The sequence below is a fragment of the Oncorhynchus kisutch genome, linkage group LG3 (assembly GCF_002021735.2).
Source record: "Oncorhynchus kisutch isolate 150728-3 linkage group LG3, Okis_V2, whole genome shotgun sequence".
NCBI classification, from domain to species: Eukaryota; Metazoa; Chordata; class Actinopteri; order Salmoniformes; family Salmonidae; genus Oncorhynchus; species Oncorhynchus kisutch.
Genome location: NC_034176.2, coordinates 15,989,410 through 16,005,474, shown reverse-complemented (window position 1 = coordinate 16,005,474; position 16,065 = coordinate 15,989,410). Strand labels below are relative to the sequence as shown.

The window sequence follows — 16,065 nt, the reverse complement described above, 5'->3', positions numbered from 1 at the left end:
ACTTGAATTGGCTTCCAATTTCGCAACAAAGCATCCTTCACTCATGCTGCCAAACATACCCTTGTAAAACTGACCATCCTACCAATCCTCGACTTCGGCGATGTCATTTATAAAATAGTTGTTTGTTTTACTCCATGTGTAACTCTGTGTTGTTGTATGTGTCAAACTGCTTTGCTTTATCTTGGCCAGGTCGCAATTGTAAATGAGAACTTGTTCTCAACTTGCCTACCTGGTTAAATAAAAATAAATCAAAATTAAACACATTGTTTGGAATGACATACCAAATTGATTCTGTATTGACCAAAACATCTTTTCAACAAATTGGTCTTGAAAGTGTTACTTATGTCAACAAAATCCAACACCCTCCAGATGAAGTTAAGCAAGGTCTTGTTGATCTCTCTACAGGTAGAGGGATTTACAAATAAAGATAATGAAGGGTACAAAAAGCGAGACAGTCCCTCTGACTTGGACAGAAGCACAGAAAGGAAGGACAGAAAGATCCCTTTGCAGCCAATTATGAAATATTTTCCTGGTTTTCTTAATATTAGGAGAGAAATGCATATGTTATCTCACGCACAAATATATTTTTGCGCACTTTACCATATATTACGGTCTAACTACGTCATCATTAATAGACATGTTGACAATGAGTGAGAAAGCTATTTGCTATGATAGATATAGATACTTAAGGAAGACATCCTGCAAATATGTATAGTTTAGTTATTGAGCTAACAAGTTAGTTCAATCACAACGTTTATACGGATCATCTGGAGTTTGAATAGATAGCTAGCAGGAGCTTTGTTAGCAAGTCGACCAGTTAACGTAAACTCGTACATCGCCTTGGTCCGTACAATTGCCCTTATTTTAGCGCCCCAAAAATGTAATACTTCCAGATCAACTGTAATGTCAATACCATTGTAAAGATAAAAAGAGATTTAAAAAATTGACAAACTAAAGGGTGTGCAATATAGAAGGGTAGTCAGTGGACATTCTGAACCTGGTTTGAAGTCAGTAGGTCACATGACCAAGGAGCTATTGAAATTTGAATGTAAAAAAAGTTTGTACTTTGTTTACGCCCCCTAACTAATTCAATGAGGAATACAACATGCTGCTCACATTTCCACATGTTTATTAGCTTTGGAAAGCGAATTCATGTCCAAATCGTGAAATTAAGACCTGTGCAATGTTGTGCGCTATTTTTCCAACACCGTGACACTTATTTGGAGTCTGGCTCAAGTGGTTTGAAAGCGCGAATATCCTACTGGAAACTTTTTTTTTTTTTTTTACCTCTGTGAATTAAGATTATTTTAGAGCTACCATGCATTTGGGAGACCCAGCCCAGTTTGCTTCATTGAACTATCTAATAACGTTTTCAATTTGACAGGCAATGTACTGTCCCATGCTATTTTTGGTGGCTAAAGAATTTGCTAGCTTGCTAGGTAACTTACCTTGAACATGTCATGTTTGGTGTCAGTATCTTAGATTCAATGACATCCTGACAACCTACATGTTCTGTTATGTGCAGAGCTTTACCATGTTTCACAATCGCTCACAGAGAAAGTTCTGGACATTCGACAATGAAGAAAGTATGAAACTGAGATATGAACCCAACCGGAAAATATTGCAACAAAATGCTCACCAGTGGGAAGGTAAAATTATTTGTAGCATGTTACATTACATGTGATAATGAGTCACAGTGTCTAGTTTTTTTTTGCACTACAACTTTATGATTATATTTGCCACCTCCCAACGTTGTCGTCTCTCATCCTTTCCTTTATCCCTTTCTTTAAAAAGCCTAGGGGTAGTGACTCTCATGAGGAGGACATCCTCTTCAGGCACTATGAGAAGAGACTGCTTGACTTCTGTAATGCTTTCAAGCCTGTGATTCCCAAGTCTGTTGTGGTATGTATTTTGTAAAGGTACACCTAATCACTCATGGAAATATACTGCATGTAAACCCAGAGAATCTGTAGGGACTGAATGGGATGCATAGGATAAGGCAGCAGTAGTTCTGGTGTTTGTCTTCACTGTTATTTGGACTAATCAAGATTTTGCAGTTGTTGGCATCTTTTGAATGTTTAAACAGAAGGAGACATTATGCCCATAACTTGCAAAGAGAGAAGGTCTCCATCTCTTCTCTTAACATGGACCCAGAACTTAATTGAGCAGCTGACCAATTATGTGAGACTTTAGTTCTCAGTTAACAGACATTAGGGTACACTGTAAATCTGACCTAACCGGTTTTATGTAAGAGATTAACATTGCAATCATCAACAGGGTACAGCAATCATGTATTTCTGGAGATTTTACCTGAACAACTCACTAATGGAATACCACCCCAGAACAATCATGTGAGTGAGTAGTCAAGGGCTTGATTTTGACTAGTACTCCTATATTCTTATATTAAGAAATACAGTATATAGGCTCCTCTGATTACTTCTATTCAGGTAGCTACAGATACACTTGATTTCTGAACTAACCTCCATGTCTCTCTCCTCCTCATGCTCTCTTCACAACTTTTCCTTCCTCTGCTCTATTGTTTTGCTAACTTCCCACTCTTTTCATCCCATCTCTTCCCTTTCTTACCTCTTTTTTTCTCTCTTTCAGGCTGACCTGTACCTACCTGTCCTGTAGGTGGATGACTTTAACGTGTCCAGCACCCAGTTTGTGGGGGATCTTGTGCAAGAGTGCGGCCGGACAGGAGGGCTCTGGAGCAGATCTTGGAGTATGTGCTCCTTCTCATTCAGCAGCTCAACTTCCACCTGGTGGTACACACCATTTACAGACTGATGGAGGGCCTGCTCATATACCTCAAGGTGGGTGGATGGAAATGGAGATACTTACCAGGTCATTGAAGCTCAGTACAGATACAGCAGATGAACATAGCCTAATGAAGTGTGTTGCTGAGATTTAAAGACCGATTTTTGCGGACTTGTAGGTGTGTTAAATCCTTACGAATAGAAAACCAAGCAGGTTAGGCTTCAGATAACAGCCCTGTATTGGTGACCTTTACCTCAGACAAGACACCCTCTTCTGGAGAACCCAGAGTCTCTGAGGAAGAGTGCTGATGACTTCCTGACTCGGGCCACCCTGACGGACACTGGCCTGCTGTTTCTCCCATCTGAGATCGCCATGACGGCCATCCTGAACAGTGCGTCGCAGGCCGGCCTCAGCATGGAGAGGTAGGCCAGCACCAGGGCTCTGTTCTAGACAAGAGCATGGCCCCATTTCAGGGGATAAGGGCTGAAATGGAATGAGGCCCTAGCCAACATGGCCTTGAGGACTGCAAGTGGCAATTAACATACTTTCATAGTGTATTGTAAAGCAGGTTGTATTATTCTCACGTTTTTCAGTAATCTATTAAGTTTCAGACTAGTTTTGTTTTCCACTTTGTTATAGCTATCTGACAGAATGTATGGGACTGAAGGAGGACAAAGAGACTCTCTTAAAGATGTACGATGCGATGATTCCAATTCCAACCACAAGGTGGAAAGCTTGATCAAAGTTGACTGCAAATCAAAATGATACAAATGCTATTCATGGTGTTTCACAGACAATAATTTTCTTTTTACACAGGGATAAAAACTCATGAAGAAGCATGAATTTCTGAAACAAGAGGTGAACACTTACAAAATGAAGCTTTTTTTAATATATATATTTTTTTACCTTAGTTTGGTAAATATTTTCTTAACTCTTCTTGAACTGCACTGTTGGTTAAGGGCTTGTAAGTAAGCATTTCATGGTAAGGTCTACACTTGTATTCGGTGCATGTGACAAATAAAGTTTGATTTGGAGAGGGCCCATGCTGACTTTGGCACAAACGCCAACGTGTGTGTTTGTAAACACGGAGTAACATGGAAAGAGCATGTTTTGTATAAAGACTGACCAGGTGAATCTAACTGAAAGCTAGGATCTCTTATTGATGTCACTTGTTAAATCCACTTCAATCAGTGTAGATGAAGGGTAGGAGACAGGATTTAACATAAAGATGTTAGACTTGAGACATGGATTGTGTATGTGTGCCATTCAGAGGGTGAATTGGCAAGACAAAAGATTTAAGTGCCTTTGAACGGAGGTATAGTAGTAGGTGCCAGTCATTTCGGTTTGTGTCAAGAACTACAACGCTGCTGGGTTTTTCCACACTCAACAGTTTCTTGTGTGTATCAAGAATGGTCCACCAACCAACCAAAGGACATCCAGCCAACTGTGGGAAGCATTGTAGCCAACATGGGCCAGCATCCCTGTGGAACGCTTTCGACACCTTGTAGAGTCCATGACCTGACGATTGAGGCTGTTTTGAGGGCAAAAGGGGGTGCAACTCAATATTAGGAAGGTGTTCCTCATGTTTAATATACTCAGTGTATTGAGTTAATGAATGAATGTCAGTTACAAACACATGCAATTGTTGCATTGCGCAAAAAGTGTATACTTGCATGGGTGCACTACCACACAACTGGGGAGGTAGAAATGATCAGCTGACTTGAGTAACATGTTCATTTTGTGTGATAGGAATGGCTGTCAGGTAAGGAGAAGATATTCTGTTAAAGACCACTTCAGAGTAAATAGTCTTGCACAAATGAAGCAATACCTTTTGCCAAACATACTAACAGTTTTATTTAGCCAGGTCAAACAAGTATCTAAGATGCAGAAGATTCACAGTTCTGTCTATCAGGTAGAAAAATCTAAAATGAACACATCCACTATATGAAATGAAGAGGAAGCAGAACAGTTACATTTGTACATTTTGAAGAGAGGAGTTGTGTCACCCATATCGATAGTCTAATCTATGAACACTTGAGTCAGGTCTGTGTAATCTTCAGTGCATCTAAACTGAGAAACTACAGGTTATCTGCTCCAAGTCTCTGACTTTGAGCTGTTTGGAAAAGCAGACGATGGTTGAACAAAATCAACCAGTTCTCATCTAAATGACGGTGGTGATTCTGGGCTTGGCCTGCACAGAAGTTCTCTGTATGATCTTGGTTAGTGTATCGCCAAGGAAGGTGGGTTAGTGAGGGTTACATTGAAATTGCAATTATATGAAAGCTTCTGTTGATGAGCCCAAAGCTTCAGTTCCTTTAGTTTCTCAGGCACAGACATCAGGTTAGTTTCCATAGGGTTACACATTCACAGGTTACAAATAGGTCCTACAAACTGTTAAACTATGATACAAATATGAACCTATAGTACAACTCCATTTAGCAGTCATACACAAACACTGGTTTTGTCAAAAAAGCCTAAGTGTATCCTTACAACAGGTAAAGCAGCTTATAAAATATATAGCTAGTAGCTTCAGTGATGTATATATGTACATATACACTGCTCAAAAAAAATAAAGGGAACACTTAAACAACACAATGTAACTCCAAGTGAATCACACTTCTGTGAAATCAAACTGTCCACTTAGGAAGCAACACTGATTGACAATAAAGGTCACATGCTGTTGTGCAAATGGAATAGACAACAGGTGGAAATTATAGGCAAATAGCAAGACACCCCCAATAAAGGAGTGGTTCTGCAGGTGGTGACCACAAACCACTTCTCAGTTCCTATGCTTCCTGGCTGATGTTTTGGTCACTTTTGAATGCTGGCGGTGCTTTCACTCTAGTGGTAGCATGAGACAGAGTCTACAACCCACACAAGTGGCTCAGGTAGTGCAGCTCATCCAGGATGACACATCAATGCGAGCTGTGGCAAGAAGGTTTGCTGTGTCTGTCAGCGTAGTGTTCAGAGCATGGAGGCGCTACCAGGAGACAGGCCAGTACATCAGGAGACGTGGAGGAGGGCAACAACCCAGCAGCAGGACCGCTACCTCCGCCTTTGTGCAAGGAAGAGCAGGAGGAGCACTGCCAGAACCCTGCAAAATGACTTCCAGCAGGCCATAAATGTGCATATGTCTGCTCAAACGGTCAGAAACAGACTCCATGAGGGTGGTATGAGGGCCCGACGTCCACAGGTGGGGGTTGTGCTTACAGCCCAACACTGTGCAGGACGTTTGGCATTTGCCAGAGAACACCAAGATTGGAAAATTCGCCACTGGCGCCCTGTGCTCTTCACAGATGAAAGCAGGTTCACACTGAGCACATGTGACAGAGTCTGGAGACGCCGTGGAGAACGTTCTGCTGCCTGCAACATCCTCCAGCATGACCGGTTTGGCGGTGGGTCAGTCATGGTGTGGGGTGGCATTTCTTTGGGGGGGCCGCACAGCCCTCCATGTGCTCGCCAGAGGTAGCCTGACTGCCATTAGGTACCGAGATGAGATCCTCAGACCCCTTGCGAGACCATATGCTGGTGCGGTTGGCCCTGGGTTCCTCCTAATGCAAGACCTCATGTGGCTGGAGTGTGTCAGCAGTTCCTGCAAGAGGAAGGCATTGTTGCTATGGACTGGCCCGCCCGTTCCCCAGACCTGAATCCAATTGAGCACATGTCTCGCTCCATCTACCAATGCCACGTTGCACCACAGACTGTCCAGGAGTTGGCGGATGCTTTAGTCCAGGTCTGGGAGGAGATCCCTCAGGAGACCATCCGCCACCTCATCAGGAGCATGCTCAGGCATTGTAGGGAGGTCATACAGGCACGTGGAGGCCACACACACTACTGAGACTCATTTTGACTTGTTTTAAGGACATTACATCAAAGTTGGATCAGCCTGTAGTGTGGTTTTCCACTTTAATTTTGAGTGTGACTCTAAATCCAGACCTCCATGGGTTGATAAATTTGATTTCCATTGATAATGTGTGATTTTGTCAGCACATTCAACTATGTAAAGAAAAAAGTATTTAATAAGAATATTTCATTCATTCAGATCTAGGATGTTATTTTAGTGTTCCCTTTATTTTTTTGAGCAGTGTATATACACACATACAGTACCAGTCAAAAGTTGACACACCTCATTCCAGGATGTTTCTTTATTTTTACTGTTTTCTACAATGTAGAATAATAGTGAAGACATTACAACTATGAAATAACACAAATGGAATCATGTAGTAAGCAAAAAAAAGTGTTCAACAAATCAAAATATGTTATTCTTCCAAGTAGCCACCCTTTTCCTGGATAGCTTTGCACACTCTTGGCATTCTCTCAACCAGCTTCATGAGTTAGTCACCTGGCATGCATTTCAATTAACAGGTGTGCCTTGTAAAAAGTAAATTTAAGGAATTTCTTTCCTTTTTAATGCGTTTGAGCCAATCAGTTATGTTGTGACAAGGTAGAGATGGTATACAGAAGATGGTCTTTTACTAAATAGGGCTAAATCCAAATTATGGCAAGAACATCTCAAATAAGCAAAGAGAAACGACAGTCCTTCATTACTTTAACACATGAAGGTCAATCAATCCGGAAAATGTCAAGAACTTTGAAAGTTTCATCAACTACAGTCGCAAAAACCATCAAGCTCTATAATGAAATTGGCTCTCATGAGGACCGCCACAGGAAAGGTAAACCCAGAGTTACCTCGGCTACAGAGAATACGTTCATTAGAGTTAACTGCACCTCAGATTGCAGCCCAAATAAATGCTTCACAGAGTTCAAGTAACAGAAACACATCTCAAAATGAACTGTGCAGGAGGAGACTGAGTGAATCAGGCATTCATGGTCGAATTGCTAAAAAGAAACCACTACTAAAGGACACCAATAAGAAGAGACTTGCTTGGGTCAAGAAACATGAGCAATGGACATTAGATGGAAAGATATCTGTCCTTTGGTTGGATGAGTCCAAATTTGAGATTTTTGGTTCCAACCGCTGTGTCTGCGTGAGACACAGAGTAGGTGAACGGATGATCTCCGCATGTGTGGTTTCCACCATGAAGCATCGAGGAAGTGGTGTGGGGGTGCATTGCTGGTGACGCTGTCAGTGATTTATTTAGAATTCAAGGCACAATTAACCAGCATGGCTACCACAGCATTCTGCAGCGATACGCCATCCCATCTGGTTTGCACTTAGTGGGACTATAATTTGTTTTTCAACAGAACAATGACCCAACACATCTCCAGGCTGTGTAAGCGCTATTTGACCAAGGAGTGATGGAGTGCTGCATCAGCTGACCTTGCCTCCAATTGAGATGGTTTGGACCGCAGAGTGTAGGAAAAGCAGCCAACAAGTGCTCAGCGTATGTGGGAACTCCTTCAAGATTGTTGGAAAAGCATTCCAGTTGTAGTTGGTTGAGAGAATGCCAAAGGTGTGCAAAGCAGTCATAAAGGCAAAGGGTGACTACTTTGAAAATATTTGTTTAACACTTTTTTGGTTACTACACGATTCCACGTGTTAGTTCATAGTTTGTGTCTTCACTATTCAACAATGTAGAAAATAGTAAAAACAAAGAACCCTTGAATGAGTAGGTGTCCAAACTTTTGACTGGTACTGTGTGTGTGTGTGTGTGTGTGTGTGTGTGTGTGTGTGAGCGCATATATGCCAGTGTGGACTGTAAGCAGCCATTGTGGAGATAGGGTTGTAAAATCAAGTGAAGTAGTGGTGTGTAGAAAGGGAGTTAAGGCTTTCTTGGATCGGTGCTACATTAGATTTCCCTGAAGGTCGTTGTTATCGCTACGGTGCTTTGGCTAGCCCCTGACCCAAGGTCCTTCAGGAAGGTTCCACTGTTGACAAGGAGGCTAAATGTGTAGGGACCTCAAGGGTTCAAGTCAGGACAAAGGCCAAGCCAGTCAACATACAGGAGATAGTCCAGTTTATAGTTCTCTGTAAGCTATATAAAACTCTGCCATGTAGGCCAAGTCTTCAGTGTCCTCTTGTCTGATTTGGCCCTCAAGCTTGAATATAGTTCAGGTTAGCATTGGGTAAGGAGTTATTCATTATTTCACCAGTGTCTGTTCAAGGGCTGTGGGACTGGCATGAGATTCCCAGATCCTGTCAGTCACATTCCCATTGCAGGACTCAGTCAGCCATAATGGATCATAATGTCCAGAAAGCTACATGCTCAATACAAAACCACCTAGCTTTTCGGTCCAGCGCTCCATGCCAGTACATGGCTGACTGACTGACCGACCTCGTCCCATTGGTAAAAATCACATTACCTGGATGATGGCAGCCAATGCCATGATGGTGCACTCAGTCCTGCAAGACAAAGTGCACACTGTTGAGGACTGTACATCAGTTACATCTTAATGCCATTTATTGACCATGCCACCATAACCCCTTCCACATCCATCCTGCTATGAACTCTGGACAGTCACGTCACACGGTGTTTACAATGGAGCTGTCATGACAGATGTACACTAGACAACGGGGGGGGGGGGGGGGGGGGGGTGCGCATGACTTGAAGGGATGATCATGAGGTGCAAACAAGGAAAACAGAGGTTCTTAAAAACATATTCCAGCAGACTGAACTCCATGATTGACATTGCTTCAGTCCAGTCAGTTAAAGCCTACAGCTTACACAGGTCAACAATACTACATATACCACCCGATTGTGCACTAACATCAGAAAAAGTACAAATATATATTTACAATCTTTTTTACAGGAAAAGAAAGGATACGAGGATGATCATGTAGTGAAAGAGCCCCAGATGACAGAAGAGGTGAGTCAAAACCACTTCACATTTTTGCTACCAGTGCCTCATGATTTACAGGTCATTAAATAGCTCTGTTTAATAGGAGCGGACTGATGAAGATCTGGATGACCTATGAATAACGCAATGTTTTCATTTTCGCTTTTCACCCAACCCCCTGTTGTCACTGAAGGACTGTCAGCAATACTGGACAATAGTCTCACAGGTCTACCCAGTGTGTGCAAGATTCAACAACGAGAGAAGATTTAGATATTGTATTATCTTTGAGGCCATACATGATGCTTTTTCAAAAGGTCTCATCTTCTGTAAGATACATGTTTTATTGGGTGTCAACTTTGAAATGCAAATGTGTTTATAAATTACTTATGTAGTAAAAATGTGTATATTCCATGGGCATAACATCACTAGGCTCGGAGCACAGTGAACTTGCCAACATTCATTTGCCATACTTCAATACCCATTTTTGAAAAGTTATGATACAAGGCTGCTCTTAAATCACAAACCTGGGTTTCTAGGCCATAACACAGAGCAGACAGCCCTGAAGGCACTTTAACAATCACTAATTACCTGGGGAAGAATGACTCCATTATCTACTTTACAAAACAACTTTAATAAGTGCATGCATGTCTGATACAATCTGTACTATTCAAAGATTTACTGCTGTAAACATTAACTTTATTTGTATTTATTCTGCATCTTGTCTGGCATTGAGAAGTTAAGGAAGAGTGAACCAAACAATCAAAATGTGATACAATTGGAAGAAGAAAAAAAAAGGTTTCAACTATATACTCATGATTCCAGCAAGAATTTTTTTTTAATAGATAAAATAAAACACTTTCTGCAAGAATCTCCAGACAAAAATACAGAGAAAGAACCCCAAAATACTGGAGACAAAATAGAAACGCTAGTTTCAGCACTTTGTGGACATTGTCACAACCATAACAGTAAAAAGCATTACAGGGTTGACTGTAGCTTCTTCATGTCAGTTGACTTTCCTCATATTGAGCAGGGAGATAGATATACTTTGGCAACCTGTGCTGTGTGGAAAAACATGTCTTGGGCATGTGAAGCTTTACTTTGAAATCAAATATTTGACCCTCTTGATGAAGGGGAATGATACGCATACATGTACCCAAGTCACAGAATCATGAACACTGTTTTCAGAAGAAAAAAAACAAATTTCCTGCGCATACAGCAGTCTGGTGCAAGTAGAGTTTTTTTGTTTTGTTTAGGTACTGCGTTGGTTCGGTTTTCTGCTGCTTTCATTGCATAGCTCTCCTGGCATGGGCAATGTGGTGGGTGGGACTGTTGTAGGAGATGGGAGATGGAGGGGTGCCATGGTAATGATTGGAGCATGCTGGGTCAGGTCCCCTGTGTGTCTCTGTGCAGGGAGACAAAGGGAGAGAGCAAGAGAGAGAGGAGGAGTGCTGTACTACCTGTTGCTGTTGGACATGGCATAGTGATCTTGTTTCTGCTGAAGGAGCTCAGTGATGGCCAGCAGCTTTTTCAGCACGTGCTACAAAGAGAGTAAACAAGCGAGACAGAGCCATGGTTTACAATCACGACGACATGGCATGTTTCTGTTACTACTGTCATATTAAAAAGGGGAAATCAGCAGTTGTACCAATAAAGTGTACACCCTGCCCGTTTTGCTAAAAAGCAGAGGGATAGCCTGGAGAAATGTAACCACTCAAATTCAGACACGGATGCAAGGAATGACCATCCGTGATAACATGGTTAAAACTCTAATATTGATTTGAGGCTATATAATAATGTTTGTTTACATTTGTCTTGTTTACACACATTGGAGTAAAATAAGCTTAAATGTTTTGGGTTCTGATGGGGTATGACAGTTGAACTAAGCTCATGAGGAATGTGTAAGTTACGATTCCGCTCTTGCCAAGGATAATTCCTTAATCCACCTCTATGTAGATGACACCATTCTGTATACATCTGGCCCTTCTTTGGACACTTAACAAATCTCCAAACAAGCTTCAATGCCATACAACACCACTTCCGTGGCCTCCAACTGCTCTTAAATGCAAGTAAAACTAAATGCATGCTCTTCAACCGATCGCTGCCTGCACCCGCCTGCCCGACTTGCATCACTACTCTGGACGGTTCCGACTTAGAATATGTGGACAACTACAAATACCTAGGTGTCTGGCTAGACTGTAAACTCCCCTTCCGGACTCATATTAAGCATCTCCAATCCAAAATAAAATCTAGAATCGGCTTCCTATTTCACAACAAAGCCTCCTTCACTCACGCTGCCAAACATACCCTCATAAAACTGACTATCCTACCGATCCTCGACTTTGGCAATTTCATTTACAAAATAGCCTCCACTCTACTCAGCAAACTGGATGCAGCCTATTACAGTGCCATCCGTTTTGTCACCAAAGCCACATATACTACCCACCACTATGACCTGTATGCTCTCGTCGGCTGGCCCTCGCTACATATTCGTCGCCAGACGAGTTCAAACAGGTGCAGTTAATACAGTTAATGAGTGGAGAACAGGAGGGCTTCTTAAAGAAAAACTAACAGGTCTGTGAGAGCCAGAATTCTTACTGGTTGGTAGGTGATCAAATACTTATGTCATGCAATAAAATGCAAATCAATTACTTAAAAATCATACAATGTGATTTTCTGGATTTTTGTTTTAGATTCCATCTCTCACAGTTGAAGTGTACCTATGATAAATTACAGACCTCTACATGCTTTGTAAGTAGGAAAACCTGCAAAATCGGGAGTGTATCAAACACTTATTCTCCCCACTGTATCTCCCTCACTAACTTTAAGCATCAGCTATCTGTGCAGCTTACCGATCACTGCAGCTGTACACAGCCCATCTGTAAATAGCCCATCCAACTACATACCTCATCCCCATAGTTTTATTTACTTTTTTGCACACCAGTATTTCTACTTGCACATCATCATCTATCACTCCAGTGTTAATTTGCTAAATTGTAATTACTATGGCCTATTTATTGCCTTACCCCCTTACGCCATTTGCACACATTGTACAGACTTAATTTTGTTATTGACTGTACGTTTGTTTATTCCATGTGTAACTCTGTGTTGTTGGTGTCACACTGCTTTGCTTTATCTTGGCCAGGTTGCAGTTATAAATGAGAACTTGTTCTCAACTGGTCTACCTGGTTAATAAAAGGAAGGGAAAAAATTTAAGAATCTATTTAATTGAGAAATCCCCAAATGGGTGAAACAGATTGTCCCTTTAACATAGCCGTTCTAGCCTTTCAATCACTGGTTAAATACACTACATGATCAAAAGTATGTGGACACCTGTCGAACATCTATTCCAAAATCATGGGCATGAATATGGAGTTGGCCCCCACTTTGCTGCTTTATAGCCTGCACTCTTCTGGGAAGGATTTCCACTAGATGTTGTGACTTGATTCCATTCAGCCACAAGAGCATTAGTGAGGTTGGGCAGTGATGTTGGGCGATTAGGCTCATCTCAGTTGGCGTTCCAATTCATCCCAAAGGTGTTCGATGGGATTGAGGTCAGGGCTCTGTGCAGGCCAGTCAAGTTCTTCCACACATCTGTTAGATGCATAGAATCATCTAGAATGTCATTGTATGCTGTTGCATTAGTTCCAGTGAAATGAAATCTTAAGGGGCCTAGCCCAAACCATGAAAAGCAGCCCCAGACCACCTCCACCAAACTTTACAGTTGGCACTACGCATACCAGGCAGGCAGCGTGATCCTGGCATTTGCCAAATCCAGATTAGTCTGTTGGACTGCCAGATGGTGAAGTATGATTCATCATGCCGGAGAACACATTTCCACTGCTCCAGAGTCCAATGGCAGCAAACTTTACCCCACTCCAGCTTGGTATTGCGCATGGTGATCTTAGGCTTGTGTGCAGCTGCTTGGCCATGGAAACTCATTTCACAAAGCTCCCGACGAACAGTTCTTGTGCTGACGTTGCTTCCAAAGGCAGTTTGGAACTTGGTAGTGAGTGTTGCAACCGAGAACAGACGATTCTTATGCGCTACGCACTCGGTAGTCCCATTCTGTAAGCATGTGTGGCCTACCACTTCGCAGCTGAAAAGTTGTTGCTCCTAAACGTCTCCACTTGACAACAACAGCACTTACAGTTGGCTAACTGACTTGTTGGAAAGGCAGGCATTCTATGGCGGTGCCACGTTGAAAGTCACTGAGCTTGAAAGTAAGGCCATTCTACCGCCAATGTCTATGGAGATTGCAAGGCTGTGTGCTCGATTCTATACACCTGTCAGCAACGGGTGTGGTTGAAATAGCCAAATCCACTCATTAGAAGGGGTGTCCACATACTTTTATGTATATATAGTGTACATATCTACCTCTATCACTCCAATATCTCTGCACATTGTAAATATGGTATTGGAACTGACCCTGTATATAGCTTCTTCCTTTCTCGTGTTCTTATTTCTATTTCTCGTGTGTTATTATACCCTGCTATTTTTAGTGCTACATTGATATTGATTACTGCATTGTTGGGTTTTCAGCTTGCAAGAAAGGCATTTCACTGTTCTAGTGCAGGTGACATTAAAACTTTACACACCTGCTGTGCTCCCCTCTCGTTGCTCAAGGTGCGGAGGTCGTCTGAGTGCGAGACACAGATCTCATGCAGGGCAGCAAGGTCACGGGACAGGTCTGTCCTAAAGTGCTCTGTAGCTTCAGGGAGGTCAGGGACATTCTAGAAAGGACACAAATGCACACACATTAATGTCGTCCCTAGACATTGGGAGAGAAATGCTATGACGTCTACAAGTACCTAAGAGTTCCAATGTCTAAAGGAAATGAAAACAGGTAACCTACACCCAACTCATCCAAAAACATGATCATCCTATGTTTGTTGTTTTTGATGAAGGGGTTCACTCCCTCCATGTAGGGCTCCTGGATTGAAAAGAGGAACACTCCATTACTTTCTGACATACAGATGGTAGAGTTATGAATGGGCGAGTCTGTTTTGCATGGCCCCATGTCCTGGGTAGGTGGAGATTTCACTTGAGCCCAATGGAATGGTCTGAAATGTACAAACTCCAGCCCCCACGCCATGCAAAATAAACTCTCCCAATATTATAACTACTGTTCCCTGAACCAGGTACAACACAAAGCTGTGAAGGATTACACTTTGGTTTGCCTGTGCATAGATGACACAGGGATAGAAATGTCCCCACACTGAAGCGTAGGAGCTTTAAGGAGGTCTTACCTTAGCACCAAACTCCACCAGGTTAGCCAGGTTCTGGACAGACTTGGCAACCAGAGTGAGGGTACGTCCCGCTGTTGCAGAGGGAGGGTCTACACAAAAAAAACAATTGAACACACACGGATATTAAGTAATGTATGGACATCATACTGTTCATGCCAAGCTAAGCAATAATCAATTTCTGAAATACATCGAAGGGTTAACTTTTTATGGCTGCAGGGGCAGTATTGAGTAGCTTGGATGAAAGGTGCCCATATCAAACGGCCTGCTCCTCAGTCATAGTAGCTAATATTTGCATAGAAAACACTGCCGTTTCTAAAACTGTTTGAATGATGTCTGTGAGTATAACAGAACTCATACTGGCAGGCAAAATCCTGAGTTGAAATCAAAACAGGAAGTCAGAAATCTGAGCTTGTATGTATTCAGAGTCCCCAATGAAATCCCCTTGAGATATGAATGATGTTGCACTGCCTAGGGGTTCCACTAGATGTCAACAATCAATATAAATTATAATGAGGCTTCTATGTTGTGGGAGTGAATGAGAGCAGAATATAGCAGATGTCCATCAAGCAGCCAATTTGTGATCGTGCTTTTTCCTCATGGTAGTCACTTGCGTTCCCTTGCTCACGAACACAAGAAGGAATACTCCGGTTGGAACTTTATTGAAGCTATATGTTAAAAACATCCTAATGATTGATTCTGTACTTAGTTTGAAATGTTTCCTCGACCGGTAATATCACTGAAGTTTTTGTCCGATATAACGCTGACCAGAATTAGCGTTTGGATATGTATACCAAACGCTTTAACAAAAGGTATTTGGACATAAATAATGGACATTTTCGAACAAAACAAATATTTATTGTGGACCTGGGATTCCTGCAGTGCTTTCTGATGTAGATCAAAGGTAAGGGAATATTTATCATGTAATTTCTTGTTTATGTTGACGCCATCTTTGCGGCTGTGGTGTTTTTATTTTTGAGCATCGTCTCAGATTGTTGCATGCGTTTCTTTTTCCGTAAAGTTTTGGGGAAATCTGACACAGCGGTTGCATTAAGGAGACGTATATCTATAATTCCATGTGTATAACTTGTATTATCATCTACATTTATGCTGAGTATTTCTGTTGAATGATGTGGCTGTGCAAAATCACTTGATGTTTTTGGAACTAGTGAATCTAACACGCCAATGTAAACTCAAAGATTTTTTTATATAAATATGAACTTTATCAAACAAAACATGCATGTATTGTGCAATATGAAGTCCTATGAGTGTCATCTGATGAAGATAATTCAAGGTTAGTGATTCATTTTATCTTTATTTCTGG

General features: G+C 41.8%; 1 protein-coding gene and 1 pseudogene across 9 annotated transcripts in view; one reads left to right on the top strand and one right to left on the bottom strand.

Moving 5' to 3' along the window:
* The first annotated feature begins 1,110 nt into the window (after positions 1 to 1,110).
* Positions 1,111 to 9,637, top strand: LOC109875930 (cyclin-H-like; annotated as a pseudogene).
* Positions 8,158 to 16,065, bottom strand: part of LOC109875927 (ras GTPase-activating protein 1) — a 49,401-nt gene continuing 41,493 nt past the window's right edge. For 6 of the 9 annotated variants that reach the window (XM_031817688.1, XM_031817689.1, XM_031817690.1 and 3 more), the window contains 5 exons: positions 14,745 to 14,833; positions 14,351 to 14,428; positions 14,094 to 14,228; positions 10,956 to 11,035; positions 8,158 to 9,064 (listed from right to left, as the gene is read on the bottom strand). In XM_031817688.1, coding sequence (XP_031673548.1) covers positions 9,016 to 9,064; positions 10,956 to 11,035; positions 14,094 to 14,228; positions 14,351 to 14,428; positions 14,745 to 14,833 — 431 coding nt within the window. In that variant the 3' untranslated portion in view covers positions 8,158 to 9,015. Of the gene's footprint in view, positions 9,065 to 10,110; positions 11,036 to 14,093; positions 14,229 to 14,350; positions 14,429 to 14,744; positions 14,834 to 16,065 lie in introns of those variants that run through there. The other 3 variants (XM_031817701.1, XM_031817693.1, XM_020468382.2) reach the window with 2 other exon arrangements.